We start from the raw sequence: 14,639 nt of genomic DNA, 5'->3' as shown, positions 1-14,639 counted from the left end.
CAGGTGTTTACATTACAGCAGTTTCCGATAGAGGACATGAAAGGGACTTGGTTTCAGTTATAACCATGCTGCTCTCTAGCTGGATGTGAGAGCTAACCCCCCTTGCTCACCAGCCCCCCACTAGCCCTGGCTTCAGTCAGTGCCCAGAGAGGAGCTGCCACTCTGGGGCAGGACAATAGGAACAGACCCCCCTTTGTTTGGGCCTCCAAGGCCCCAGTGACAGTAACAGTAAACAGTGGGCACAGGCTGAGGCCAAGCTGGGTGAGTTGCACTGAGCGGCCTTTGACCAAGGGAACTTAAGCAGAACAAGTCCTGTTTGAGCTCTCCGCTCACTCACTTTCAGATGCATATGTATAGGCACACAAGCACATTAAGACACATGCAGAAGACACTCAGGCACTTGCACAAACCAACAGTGGCAATGACTTACCCTTTTACAGGGAACCACCTGCAGCCTCAAGCAAGAGTATTAACTGTCAAAATTGCACAGACAATCCTAAATGCCTGTTTGTTGTTTAGGGTATAGGCTAGCACTGACAGACCCCCCTGTTGCTGTTGGAAATGAACAGACACATGTGCCAAGGGGCCCTAGGCAACAAACCCAATTCAGTACAGAGATGGAAGACGACGTGATAACCTACCATCACAAGAACAGACAAAATCAAGATGACATTGAAGAGATGCTGTTACATGCGGTGCTTTAATCTAATTAAATGTCCTTTAACCCCCCTCTCTTACCCAATTACAGTAGGAAGTCCTACTTCCATAGTGTATTTGGTGTTTATGCATCTTAAATAACTCTAATCTTTTTGTAATTCAAGATTATCTGAATCTGAATTATCTTATTACCTGAATTATGTAAACTTAACATACGCACACCAACATACACACACACACGCACGCACGCACGCACGCGCACACACACACACACACACACACACACACACACACACACATACCTCCCACTCTGATCTTTGCCTGCATGCCCAAACACACACATCACACACCCCTTGGCTCTTCTGCAGGTTGGAGCATGATACCCGCCACTCAGACCACACAGCAGCCGTTTAAACACCCCTGAATCTGTCTCTCTCTCTCTCACACACACACACACACACACACACACACACTCATACACATACATACATACACACACATACACACACACACAGAGACTCACACCCTCTCTCTTCTCTCAAGATCTCCTTTTCATCTCCCCTTTTTGGTGGAGGGTGAAGTGGTGAGAGTTGGTGCTCTCTCCATCTGTCCCTCTCCTTCTCTCTTTAACAGCTCAGAGGAGGGGTCAGAGGTCGGATTAATGTTTATTTCGCATGTTGTCTTGGAGAGCGGCGAGCGGTGCTCCTTTGAAGGCAGCGGTTGTGGGGGTGGGGTCCAGTCCAGCAACCCTGCAGAGGGTACAGTAAAATGTTCTTTCAGGGTAAACTGACCCTAAAATGAAGCAGTGCGGGGTTGGGGTGCAGGGAGAGGAGAGGGAGGGGGGCACATTTTTGTCTCCCCCGTCTGCCTGCCTGATCCGCCCTTGTCTACATTTTCGGCACAGCCCCACTGTGTGCACTGCACGATGTACCGGCCTGTTAAAACAGCCCGACCAGGTGGGGCTGAGCGATTGCAAATGTTCCCCTTCTGGTCTCTGACACTTTCAGGGGCCTCAGGAACATATGAGACACAGCTGTGAGACAGGCGGAAAAGGAGCAAGAAAAAAGATGCATTAAACGGCTTTAAACTTCTGCCCTTTGTGTTTTCCATACCCTCTGTGGATTTATAAATCTGTGCTTCGCATTTCCACAACACATGGAAGACTCAGACAAGTTCTGAATAAGTCATAACTTGATCAGGTGATCATGATAGAATTTGGCATCCTGCAGCTGTATTTCTTTCTTCTGTCTTTCAGTAACTTATTTTCTGTATATCCTGTATTTTTTCTCACCCTGTCTTTCTGTCTGCCTGTCTATCTGCAGAGAAACAAGCTACTTAAGAACACCCCAGCTGTCTGGCTCTGATTCATAGCACTCAGCAGCTCTGCAGACCCTGTTTGGGGATGTTGACAGACAGAGATAGGGTTTATTTAGGCCTCCCATAATGTGTGGTGTGGTAAGACTTATCCACAGCAGAATGTTATCACCCACTTACGTTGTCACTTGTGTCATCAGCTGAGAGTACTGGCCTGATGATATGCTGCTCTCCCACTCCACATAACACTCACCACTGGCCATACTGGGGTGGGAGGGGTTAATAATGGCCCCTCCAGCTCTACAGAGGCCCCATTTAGATCTTTGTCTTATGTGGCGAGAGGCCTAACCCCTTCAGGTCTTGTCCTCATCACTCTGTAAAGCTCTGCTTAACTGTCAATCAAAGCCCTTGGCGATCAGTCACCTCCTCTTTAGAGATGCTGGTCTGAGGAGCCATTAGTGAAGAGGCAACACTGCTTGATGAGAACCAGGGTAACAGGGCCATGGATATGAGGTTGGGGGGAGCACATGAGAGGGAGAAGGATGGGGAGTGCTGGGTGGAGGGATTGGGGCTGTTCTGTTTTCTATTTGTGAGGATTAGGTTGACAGATCTGTATTTGGTTTCTTTGGGCCTCAAGCTGCAGCTAATCCCCCTCACCTGCAGTGGTCCCCCCTTCTCTTTCCTCTGACCCTACAACCCCCCTCTACCCTCTCCTCTCCCCCTTGCTTCCCCCTTCACCCAGTACAAACACTCATCCTGAGACAAGCACATGACTCGCTGCACTCTGTCTCCTTCGGTTAGGGCCTCGCACTCGACACAAATCTCTCCCAGGCCAAGGAAGCGGCAGGGGACTCAAGACTTTCTGAAGCAGAAAAAAGAGGACCCCTACATCTTGTGGCCTTTAACAGATTATGAGTTTTTCAGGGAGGGTGAGGAATAGTGGCTCGTCACTGAGAGATAGCAATTACTTAGCGAGTAAGAGCCATTACTGCGGAAGCGGCTTGTCACAGCCACTCAGGAGAAAGGGAGACCACTGCCAAAGTACCACATTAGGAAATATTTAGGGTCAGGTCAAGGGCTGAGACCTCTTCCCTTCAGATCCTGGCTCCCACACACTCAGACTTAGCCATCAGCACTCTGCAGAAGACCACAGTGCCTCAACAAAGGGTACCCTGACTGCCAGCAATTCTTTAACGTGGAGATTTCAGATGACCTAATAGTTCTAGAATCTAGAATGTTTTCTCTTCATTATCAACACAGTGACACGATTGCCAGATTGAAGTGATAGCCTGAGGCTCACATCAACTTATTTTAACTTTAAAAAAAGAAAGAAAGAAAGAAAGAAAGAGAGAGAGAGACAGAGAGAGAGAGAGAGAGAGAGAGAGAGAGAGAGAGAGAGAGAGAGAGAGAGAGAGAGAGAGAGAGAGAGAGAGAAAGAAAAACTCATGTGGCTCAGGAAGCTCAGGTGGTTATGCTCTGGGGTCAAAGGCATACTGACACAATTTTAAGGGTCTTGGGGTGAAGGAAACACAGGCTGCAGCTGCAGGGTATAAGGCACAGTATGGAAAAGGACAAAGGCCATTTCCTAAAACACACTTAATGAGAACCAGTTATGATTTCTTACAATCACACTGAATTCCTAATTTGTGAGACTATGTCTCGATTAGTACGATCACTTTCATCAACTCAAAGTAGTTTTGAATGGGGGTGGGGGTGGGGGCTTTCAAAACCTCACAAACATAACCTTACAGCATCTAAACAAATAACATAACATAAGTCATCATATATGCTACTGTACAAATAAAATGATCACACACGGCGTTTATGTACCGCATATTTATATACACACAGGGGCGTACTCAATCTATCTCGTATCATTTGGACTTGATATAAAACTGCACGAGCAGAAAAGGCGCAGAAGGTGCAAAAGCAGATTGCGTCAAGCTAAATCGTAGCGTCAATAACATCCTCGAGACCGCACAACTTTCTTCACATTGATTTTCGCGCCCAAAGCACGTCATTAGCACAAGGAGTAGCAGGGGGCAGCACGCCCATCAATATCAAGAATCAGCAATGGAATCAAACATATTTGAACAAAAGTTTGTTGCAGTTGATAAACTTCGTGTAGAGTTGCTGGAACATTTAAACAGTATGGAAACTCAACATGAAGAGGAAGAAGTTAGCAGGTTTGGCTTTCATCATGTGTAATCTCGCTGGCTAGCCTAGCATTGCTAGGATGTAGGCCTTAAGTAGCCTACCTACCACGGACTAGCTAGTTGTAAGCTACCTGCTATTGTAATGCTTGTTCAGTTTTATGGAAACATACATTTACCAATTTATGTTTCCAGCCAGGACGTTTTAACACGCATTGAAAAGGTGATTGTTGGAATAGTGAAGGAACTGTCCACAGGTCATGCACCAGCTTTTGTCCTTCCAAACAGATCGAGTTGGGCAAATGTTAGGTAGGCAAACAATCGTGCACTAAAGGCCTGCTACTAGTAGGTCAAAGTTCTTCAACCTGACTGTGTGGGTGGTTGAATACTTGCCTTAGTCACTCTGTTTAACCTTAGCAAGATAAACATGTAGCCTAGGCCTTGATGGTATGTCATTTCATAAATTTTGTGTAACATTTAGGATAAACCATTGTGTGTGTTTGTGTGTGTATATGTATGTGTATTTAAAAGACTGGATTAAAACGTACAATAATACAATCATGTGAATTATGAGGAATACAATGCTTTACAGTCGTGGTATGTAACTCTTAAAAATAAAAAAATACTCCTGAATAATAATTCAAGCCCCGGGTAGGTGTCACTTGGATAAAAGACTAAAACAATCTCCCACCTCACACACACACTAAATGCGAGCACACACACGCTTACACTCAACCACACACCAATCTGGCCGTTTGTGGAGGTCTTTAATGTGCACAGGCTGTGGAGACCTCATGCTCAGAACAAAGCAGAGTGTCTGGTTGAGTTTACATCAAACCTTCTTACAGCTTAAAGCACATTCTGGCCCAGCCCTTTCAAATGTGAGAATCCCACAGATATGGAGCCAAAGGTTTCTTGGAGTAAACTACTCTCTGAGGTTCAGGGGAGGTTCTGTGAGGTTCCTCTTACAGGTAGCCTTCAGGCTCTTAAGAATGTTAGGGAAGAATTACCCAGGTGGTGAGCTGCTAAACTGATCAAGGGTATAAGAATGAAAATTGAATATCTGAGAGGAATGCATTTATGAGTTTTTCCATAATTTCATGAGTTTTGACAGTGCCATCGGTCTTCAAATGAGCTGGAGAAGGTCTGTCACCACAGTTCGGAGCGACTGTTCCTCGTCTGTCACTAAATTTGGTGAGAAGAAAGACATACACCACTGTTCATGTGTTTCCCCCTCTTGTAACCGCCTTCCCCTTTTCCTGTGCTCAGAATAACCCACATTGTTTCCATTTGCAGACATTTCAAATGATTCAACTAAAAGCAATTCAATTAGTCTCACTTTCATTCTTACAGAGCTATCATAAGCTATCATAACTTAAAAATGTGCCTGGGATTTGATAAACCCTCTGTATATAAAAAATAAATAAATCATAACAATTTAACAGCAATCAAATTGTTTCAGACATTGTGTTTGTAAGTTGTTGTGTGGTCCTGTTTGCAGCACACATACTCAAAGTTCTGTCAACCATCTACAAACTTGTACAGAGCAACTCATACGCTACTAAAAGGTATTTTATTTGTGACTCTTCATATGTACAGCTGCTTTTTAATTTGCAGAAAGCTGCAAATGATTACAAATGTACAGTATAATCCCTCAGGATTTAGCTCCACCAGCCAACTGCATGGCAACAGTAACATTTGTTTTACTTTCTTCACAGGGACATCTATTACAATGACACACAGCTGTTTGGTTCACAGAGAATCGTAGATTCCATTGTGGATGACCTTTCCTGTCTGCTTAGGATTCCACGCAGGAAACTGCATGTGGTATGTATATGTGAGTAAGAGAGAATATGACTTCCAGTACATGCAAGGGGACAGAACACTTTAAACATGTTTTTGATACATGCCTATGTTATGGTTATCTCAGTTTTAACAGATGAAAACTGTTAGCTAGGTCCATATTTTGCTTTTCTCATGTTCTAGGAAGCACCTGTGGCAAGGAGTTTGACTTATGATCAAACAATGAAGAAATTAAGCCAGATTCATAACAAATGTCAAAGGTTTACATGCAGTGTGTCTGTGCTTGTGTGTATGTGTGTGTTTGAACTGTCTCCAGCTGGCTACGTCCAAGGGACTCATCTCAGGCGCCCTGTGTTACCTGGAGGAGGACGGCACCAGGGTGGACTGCAGCTCCAGTTCCACTGTATGAACCACAGCAGTGTTCTGATAGATATGCACTACACTGGGACATGGCCTGATCCATGTTTGGATTGTTAGATATCTTTCCTTCTATTCATTTCATTCTTGTAGTGTCTGTAAAAAACTCATCTAATGTACAAGTATGACATAAACCCTTTGCAGAGGATGGAGGCACAAAGTTAGTCAATCTTATTATATTGTTTCCTCTCAGGCCACAAGCTTCAGTTTCAACCCACATACAAATGATTTGGTTTCCCTATAATTACTAAAGAAGAAAAATAACCTCAAATGGTTGTCTTCTGTCTACACATAAATCCCATGTTTACTAATTTGCCATCTCCATTACTCAGTGTTCATATTTCTTTCTCAGGCTGTTCCAGTCTCATCCAATGTTGGCGGAATAAGGAGTATCCTAACTTTTTTGTCAGAGGATGATGACATGGAATTGATATAGTGTATATTGAGAGAGAAAAATCCGGAATGCCCGTATCAACTCTTTCATAAACTGCGTATCCAATGCAAGTCCCTGGAACTTGTACTTCCCAGAACTACTTTTTAAAGAACTTGAAGGTTCCTTTAGCCCATTGTTGGTGTCGATAACACCATAGGAACTTTCCCCATAAGATTAGGCAAATTAGCCTGCTGACGAATGTGCCATACTGTATTTGTACAGTATAAATATATGCATTTTGCGGTATGAAAATGTTTAGCTCGCTTCAAATGCAAAAACAAACCTACACTTTTTCATCGTGTTTTGCCAATTGCAATTGCCGCTGGACTTTGTGCTCAGCATGAATACAGACGAGGCCTGGACTGTGTTCCATACGTTAGATCCCTCTATCGAATGTTCTTCAGTTTTTCATGTTGACGTTTGTTTGCGTGGACTTGTTGTGGGGACATGGGGTCATGTTTGTGTTTGCCTTAATCCTTGGTACTCCAGACATTGTGTCATCAGCTAAGTTTGTGTTGATCGTGGAGAAGGACGCAACCTTCCAGAGACTGCTGGATGATGACCTTTGCTCTAAGCTGTTTCCCTGCATCATGATCACGGTGTGGCCAACATCTAACACAAAGGCCAACATACACTAACCTATATACAGCTCGTACATTAACTTAATTGATCTGATCTCTTCTCAAAATGGCATGTGTGTGTTTGTCAGGGCAAAGGAGTGCCAGATGTGAACAGCAGGCTGATGGTGAGAAAAATTTGGGATAGCCTGCACATCCCCATCTTTGCTTTGGTGGATGCAGACCCTCATGGTAAAAACATCTTTCTAATTGAGACGACATGTTCTGTCCCTTACTGCTCCCCTTTCCTCTGCCTAATCCCTAATAATGGATCATACATGCAGTTCTACCTCATACACACACACACACACACATGCAGAGGGTTGCGTGTAAGCTGATTGAGCCCTGACTAATGTGTCACAGTGTTCAGGCTGGGGGTTGTTAGCGTGATCTTGCCCCGGTGGGATAGTAATGTCCCTCTACCCTCTCATCGCATGGCAAGACGCATGTGTAATGCTTTGCTTTGTTCTCCGGCTGTTACACTGCTTAGGATAATTGCTCTGGTATGGTGACTGTTATTGCACTGTGTCTGTCTCCTCTGATTTCCCCAGGCATTGAGATCATGTGCATCTACAAGTACGGATCAGTGGTGAGTCTTGACTTCTGTACCTTATCCGATGTGGCCTGGGCAATGTCTCAGAGATGATGGTATGTTAGTACTCTACTTTTGTAGTTGGAGAAATGGAACATCAACAGTGTTATTTGAAGTGACATTGTATGAAGTGGAAAAGTTTGATTATATGAACCCTTATTGGTTGGTGGTGTGGTCGTGTTTTTCTTGAACAGAACATGGAATAAGTACGGTTCCTTTTTTGTTGTTTTCAGTCTGCGTTAGTCTCTGTCTTTGTGCTTCTGCTGTGCATGTGTTTGTGTGTGTGTGTATCTTTCCACAGGCCATGTCGTTTGAGGCCCACAGTCTGACCGTCCCCAGCGTGATGTGGCTAGGCCTCCTCCCCTCTGACCTCCAGAGGTTTGGACATACCACGCGCTACTTCCTATTTCCTCTTCCCTCCTCTAATTGGGATTATATTCTGGGGATTTTAGATTGTTTGTTTTGGTTTCTGTTGCTGTTGCCTTCACTTTTTTTTTTCTTCCAGAGAGCTGTTTTTGAGGGTATATCGAGTTTTAAGTATATAGGGCAATCTTAGCCTTAAAACGTTTTTTTTTTTTTTTTTAAATAAGTAAAGTTTAATTCTAGTCCATAAACTTCTTCCTAGGCCTCCTCTGTATGTATGTACAATCAAAGCATCGTGAAATCATATTGTGGTAAGACATGGTAAAGTAGTTTCCTTTGACATTTTTGTTGTTGGCGGTCTGGATCCATCATGTCTACTCACTCCTGTCACTTTTCCTACCTCAAACCTACAGTAGGGTCAGATCTCATTTCATTTCTTCATTTTTGTCTAATTCACCTCAGATTGAGGGTGCCTGAGGATGCTCTGATTCCCCTCACCCAGAGAGATGAGAACAAACTGAGCAGCCTGCTCAAAAGGCCTTACCTCACCTGCCAACCAGCCTGGCAGAGAGAGGTGAGAGATGAAAGAAAGATTAGAGTCGAATGATTTTCATTTTTTTTTAAAAGTTAAAATACTGTACGTCTTATTTAATAAACCTTCTGGTCACGTTGCCTTCTGAGCATATGGGTAAACGTCTGTCTACAAGTGTCCCTTCGCTGCAGGAATTGTGTATTTGGCAATCCTTTTATTTTATTTTTTATGGACAGGCACTAAGTGTGTTTTACCACTATTTAGACATGTTGTAGGTGTGACACACCAAGGAATGTGTATGAGTAGGTGTTTAACCCCTGGACTTTGGTATAGTTTACAGTACAGAGATACTTGCTTCATTATGAAATAGATGTTTGATTACATGATCTTATCCGTTTACTACTGTTTTGCTTATCTGCTAAGTTTGCATGTTTGTTCTTGTTATAGATGGAGTTAATGCAGCAGAATAAGGTCAAAGCTGAAATCCAGTCATTGGCATCCATAGCTCCTGGTTTTCTCCCCCAGGTCTACCTGCCTAACAAGCTGCGCTATGGAGGATGGATATGACCAAATACTGCCCTCTTTTGGTGTAATGTGATAGTAGAATGGATACAGGAAGTCACTTTCGTTTTTGGTTAAATTATTTTATTACTTAATAGTCATCTCATGAATTGATTACATATTAGTAGGAATTAAAGCACTTTATAACAAAACAATATGCATTTATATTGTTATTGGCCATTGTGCATAGTCTAATAGCATTTGCGATGACCCGAAAAGCAAGCGGGCAACGCCAGAAATAGCAAACGTGAAGTCACATGCATGTGAAACCAAATCCTACGTCATGATCGGGGTGTTGTAAAACCCTTCTAACATGGTTGTAATGCAAAGCTAGTTTCCCATCACAGACGCTCATTTCGAAGAACTAAAAGGAGACAGCTAGTTGTTTATTTCTCCTGTGAATCACCGGACTCTAATCCAAGAAAACTTGTTTTAAATAATTCAAGTAAGTCTTGTCAAATATGGTTAGATCTCAAAGGTGGCTAAGCTAGCTACAGCACAGTATTCGACGCTGTCGGTGGCATGAGCACCTTCTAAACGTTACTTACTGTAGCTGTAACTAACAAACCAATGACCTTGGCTTCGGTTGGGTGTAAGTTTAATAAGATTTGATTTTGTTAAATATTTCACACTTCTCTCGTCTTTAGTGCTAACTTGGCTATTCTAACTAGCTCTAGCAACACTAGGTAGAATTCCCATGAGACTAGAGCTTGTCAGGAGCTGCTTAAGTCACAACTATTCAGTCGCTTTTAATTTTTGGTATAAACACTATCAGTTCGATTTAGCACGGACATTATAATGTTGCTATTGGTTAGATATATGCTAGTGACCAGTATGGAAGGTATATGATGCGTTTGGTGTGAGTTATATTCTGGGAGGTTATCTCACAAGGGTTTCTTACTAGAAAGAGCTGATGTTATTCAACCAGTGGCTTTCATAACCCAGTGGTTATATCACTCTGATTAGTTGTAGACGTGGTGACTAATACCTTAGTGGTCTTATATTAAAATAAACAATCACTTGAAGAAACAGATGGTCCTACTACTTAGTCTTGATTGTGGTTATATTTATGTTTCTAGTGTAAGGACAGGCCCTTGAGTGATCCTCCCTATTTTTCTCATGTCAAGGGCAGCTGACAGAAACCGCCCTGCTGGCTATGAACCTCTAAAATCCTCATTACTCTTTACTATTGCTTAGTACCCTTTCAGTCATGTTTCGCAAGATATTTTTGTTCTGTTCTGTGAAAGTGGAGTGGGATGCATTCAGGTAATGGCTAGTCTTGGTTATGATTTGGTGACATTCACTGTGAGTATTTTTGCAATGTTAATTAATTATTCTGAGGTTTGTGGTATTTTAGTAGGAACATAACCTTAACCTATTGGGGAATTCTACTTATTTTATTGTAGGTACTTTCTGTAACCGAGCCTACCCAATCATCACATTTCAAATTTAAAGCCTTGAATAATTGTGTTCTATTTTTGATTGTGATAGACCATTTGGCTTACCTTTGATGACAGTCCAAAGTAGAGCTTAGTGTCTCTACCCAAAATGACCCTTGTTCAGAAATACACCTCTGATCAGATTTTACGACCACACAGTGTCTGCCTACTCGGACGGATAGGGAAATGACATTAGGCTACATAAACATTTCTCCCCTCCATGCAGAACAAAAGGATTCCAAATGGACACTGTCATACGTCGATGCCCTTTTCTGATGATCGTGCCCCGGGCCTTCCTGCAGCTGGTAGGAAAGTCGTCTCTAGTGGGCTATGCTCAGAGGTGTCCTGTGATGATGGACCTGGCCTCCAGACCTCTGGCCAGAGCCCTGTCCTCCTCTGCCTCTGTGTCCAATGACACATCCAATGACGGTGAGTAGTGGACCTATTTATGACCACTGTAGCCAATGAATTCAAATACTTTCAGTATTTGTTTCCTTTGACAATAACCATTATGTTCCAATGTCCTGTGTTAGAGCTGAATCGTGCGTCCAAGCCGCCCCCCGGCCACCCAGTGCCCCCTGCTGGCCAGGCTATGGGCTCCAAGTGCCCGTTCCTGGCTGCTGAGATGGGGAAGAACAACAATCGAGTGGTGAGGGAGGCCCACATAGATCTGCAGGAGGATGTGCAGGAGATGAACACCGTCCGCACAAGTAAGGGACTGTAGGCCAGTTATACAAGCCTGAAATGAGTCACTCTGAATTAACTGCACGACTACAACTAAAGTTGGAGTTGATGGCTAATGGAATCAAGTTAACCATCTCCTTTTGTTTTGAAACAGACAAATCTGAGTCGGTGGTTGATGCATCCGTAATGAATCTCATCAAAGCAGACAAGTCTGACCCAGGGGTTCTGAAGAACATTCTAAAGCAGCAGCCGCACAAGGTCTCTCACTTGCTGAAGGACAACTTGCCCAAAGGTTAGTTACAATACAACCATGTAATGTGAACCATGTCGTATAAAGAACCTCAGTACTTTGTCAGGTAGCAGACAAAATATGTGTTGTGTGTCCCATTCACAGTGCTGTACTAATGCTGCTCTATATTTCCCCATCCAGCTACTGCCACCTTTAAGTACGATCAATTCTTTGAGAAGAAGATTGAGGGGAAGAAGAAAGACCACAGCTACCGGGTGTTTAAGACTGTGAATCGACGTGCCACAACCTTCCCCATGGCAGATGACTACTCAGAGTCTCTCCACCTGAAGAGAAATGTGTCTGTGTGGTGCAGCAACGACTACCTGGGCATGAGCCGCCACCCCCGCATCACCCAGTCCATCATGTACGGACAGGCACGGCTTTGATCCTGATCAGCAGGATCTAAACTGGACTCGTTGAAACACTAGTTTTATATGTTATTGTAGGTGAACAGGAACCTGGGAATCCCCCTTTACCCCACAGAGAGCATGCAGTGTAGGGTGCATGATAGGTTGATATTGGGAAGACTTGTGTCGTGGTTTTCCAGTGGCGTGAATGTTCTTTACTTCTCCCCAGGGACACGTTACAGAAGCATGGGGCAGGAGCCGGAGGCACTCGCAACATCTCTGGAACCAGTAAGTTCCACGTGGACCTTGAGTTTGAGCTGGCCGACTTGCACAGAAAAGACGCTGCACTCCTCTTCACTTCCTGTTTCGTAGCCAATGACTCAACATTATTCACTCTGGCCAAAATGCTACCAGGTAGGATGGATGAAAAGGCGACGGTTGGATACTTTCATTCGATGGATTTTCCATTTGAAGCACTTGGAATGCTAAAAAGCTGTGTGTACATGCTTCCCCTTCTGCCAGGTTGTGAGATCTACTCGGATGCAGGAAACCATGCCTCCATGATTCAGGGTATAAGGAACAGCGGAGCCAAAAAGTTTATCTTCCGTCACAACGACGTCAATCATTTACGAGAGCTGCTGCAGAAGTCTGACCCTTCCTGCCCCAAGATCGTGGCTTTTGAGACGGTACATTCAATGGATGGTGAGTTCAGAGTTTAATAACTATCTAATAACTACTTTCATTGTGTTTTTCTTTTTACACCTCTTGTTTCCTTCCGCCACTTGGTGTTTGGGTTGGTCTGCAGCCAGTTGTGCTCCTGTCCTGCAGGTGCTGTGTGTCCTCTGGAGGAGATGTGCGACGTGTCCCACGAGTTTGGGGCCATCACATTTGTGGACGAGGTGCATGCTGTGGGCCTCTACGGAGCCCGGGGAGGAGGCATCGGAGACAGAGACGGTGTCATGCACAAGATGGACATCATCTCAGGCACTCTCGGTAAGAACTGTTGCTAACGATCAACGATCTTTGGATGTTCTTCACAGCTCAACAGTAAGAATCACAATGGATTCTCCTCCTGATCCTCTAACCCAGTGAAGAACACGCAAAGAAAAGTGTATTGCTTTTCAAAGAAGATCTGATTCTTAGGAGCGGGTGGGCGCCTGACTGGAAACAGTTTGATAAACTCTGGTCTAATCCACCGTTGCCCTCTGGTGTGTGCAGGGAAGGCGTTTGGTTGTGTGGGCGGCTACATCGCCAGCACCAGGGCCCTGGTGGACACGGTGCGCTCCTACGCAGCAGGCTTCATCTTCACCACCTCCCTGCCGCCCATGCTGCTGGCCGGCGCCAGGGAGTCCATCCAGACCTTGAAGAGTGAAGAGGGACGCATGCTCCGGAGGAAGCACCAGAGGAACGTCAAGCTGATGCGCCAAATGCTGATGGACTCAGGGCTGCCCGTGGTCCACTGCCCCAGCCACATCATCCCTGTGAGGGTAAGAACGGCTTCCCGCCAGACTGTCCGGTCTCAAACACTGATGGGCCCGCCTGCCTCTTAGTCCTCACATGCGGGAACCCTACCTCTTGTGGCAGGTGGCGGACGCAGCCAAGAACACGGAGCTGTGCGACATCATGATGGCACGCTACAGCATCTACGTCCAGGCCATAAACTATCCCACGGTGGCCAAGGGGGAGGAGCTTCTTCGCATCGCCCCCACACCACACCACACCCCCCAGATGATGCACTACTTTGTCAGTAAGTACACAATCAAATAACTCAAAATAATGTTTTGGGAAAATAAATAAACATGATTCCTTAACAGGGTATTGATCCTTTATTATCTCTAAATATTATCCCTTAACCTGATGTGTTCCCGTTTTGATGAGCTTCGCTGTTTGACCTGCCTGTCCTTCCACAGAGTGTCTCGTGCAGGCTTGGAAGGAGGTGGGACTGGGCCTGAGGTCTCACTCATCAGGGGAGTGTAACTTCTGCCGGCAGCCTCTTCACTTTGAGCTGATGAGCGAAAGGGAGAAGTCCTTCTTCACAGGTCTCAGTCACATGATCTCTGCCAGAGCCTAAGATTAAATACCAGACCACAAATGCCTCACCCTAAAGAAACACATTCATTATATTTATTGACGATGTTATCTATAACTTCACATGTATTCATAAAAATGAAGTATTCTGTATCACCAATAAAATTATGGGGAAAGTAATTGCTTTCCTTGTGTCCAACTCTTACTATCTCTTGACTACACAGCCCTATTCAGTTTTCAGTCATGAGTGTAGTGTGCACAAACCAAGTTCACAGTTGAAGCTGCATTTGAGGGGCAAGGCTGAGTGTCTGCATGTGTTGACTTAAGTGGACCAAGTATTTACTTAACCTTGAAATTGTCATCACTTTGGCAAGAGGGAGATTCATGTTTCAGAATATTGGGTAGTAGAC

General features: G+C 44.3%; 2 protein-coding genes across 12 annotated transcripts; both read left to right on the top strand.

Moving 5' to 3' along the window:
- The first annotated feature begins 3,940 nt into the window (after window positions 1–3,940).
- On the top strand, window positions 3,941–9,887 carry spo11 (SPO11 initiator of meiotic double stranded breaks). Of its 10 annotated transcripts, none has more exons than XM_047041204.1 (13): window positions 3,941–4,157; window positions 4,320–4,433; window positions 5,239–5,318; window positions 5,626–5,692; window positions 5,843–5,951; window positions 6,244–6,330; window positions 6,697–6,733; window positions 7,267–7,376; window positions 7,487–7,586; window positions 7,946–7,983; window positions 8,288–8,364; window positions 8,812–8,923; window positions 9,329–9,887. In XM_047041204.1, the coding sequence occupies exons 1-13, from the start codon at window positions 4,045–4,047 to the stop codon at window positions 9,446–9,448; spliced, it is 1,164 nt and encodes a 387-aa protein (XP_046897160.1). In that variant the 5' UTR covers window positions 3,941–4,044; the 3' UTR covers window positions 9,449–9,887. The 10 variants fall into 10 exon arrangements, 9 of the variants coding, with proteins under 9 accessions (XP_046897160.1, XP_046897159.1, XP_046897165.1 ...); XM_047041203.1 differs by having other exon boundaries at window positions 5,230–5,318; XM_047041209.1 differs by lacking the exon at window positions 9,329–9,887 and adding an exon at window positions 8,612–8,660 and having other exon boundaries at window positions 5,230–5,318; window positions 8,812–8,889.
- Window positions 9,737–14,409, top strand: LOC124481270 (5-aminolevulinate synthase, nonspecific, mitochondrial-like). 2 transcript variants are annotated; one of them, XM_047041196.1, is made up of 11 exons: window positions 9,737–9,887; window positions 11,108–11,310; window positions 11,415–11,591; window positions 11,720–11,857; window positions 11,996–12,218; window positions 12,431–12,615; window positions 12,724–12,903; window positions 13,030–13,194; window positions 13,420–13,688; window positions 13,786–13,948; window positions 14,112–14,409. In XM_047041196.1, exons 2-11 carry the CDS (start codon window positions 11,124–11,126, stop codon window positions 14,270–14,272), a joined length of 1,848 nt encoding a protein of 615 aa, XP_046897152.1. In that variant the 5' UTR covers window positions 9,737–9,887; window positions 11,108–11,123; the 3' UTR covers window positions 14,273–14,409. The 2 variants fall into 2 exon arrangements, with proteins under 2 accessions (XP_046897152.1, XP_046897154.1); XM_047041198.1 differs by lacking the exon at window positions 9,737–9,887 and adding an exon at window positions 9,932–10,708.
- Window positions 14,410–14,639: the final 230 nt, after the last annotated feature.

This window comes from Hypomesus transpacificus, chromosome 18 (assembly GCF_021917145.1).
Source record: "Hypomesus transpacificus isolate Combined female chromosome 18, fHypTra1, whole genome shotgun sequence".
Lineage (NCBI taxonomy): Eukaryota > Metazoa > Chordata > Actinopteri > Osmeriformes > Osmeridae > Hypomesus > Hypomesus transpacificus.
Note: the sequence above shows the minus strand (reverse complement) of the source record. Positions and strands in the feature narration are given on the sequence as shown.

Bases quoted from the DNA above. Each gene is read 5' to 3' on its own strand.
- spo11 (XM_047041203.1), top strand. From the start codon at position 4,045: ATGGAATCAAACATATTTGAACAAAAGTTTGTTGCAGTTGATAAACTT. The intron at 7,984-8,287 runs GTGAGTCTTGAC...ATCTTTCCACAG, and splicing joins TCTACAAGTACGGATCAGTG to GCCATGTCGTTTGAGGCCCA. The intron at 8,924-9,328 runs GTGAGAGATGAA...TTCTTGTTATAG, and splicing joins AACCAGCCTGGCAGAGAGAG to ATGGAGTTAATGCAGCAGAA.
- LOC124481270 (XM_047041198.1), top strand. From the start codon at position 10,653: ATGTTTCGCAAGATATTTTTGTTCTGTTCTGTGAAAGTGGAGTGGGAT. The intron at 10,709-11,107 runs GTAATGGCTAGT...CCCTCCATGCAG, and splicing joins GTGGAGTGGGATGCATTCAG to AACAAAAGGATTCCAAATGG. The intron at 13,949-14,111 runs GTAAGTACACAA...GTCCTTCCACAG, and splicing joins GATGATGCACTACTTTGTCA to AGTGTCTCGTGCAGGCTTGG.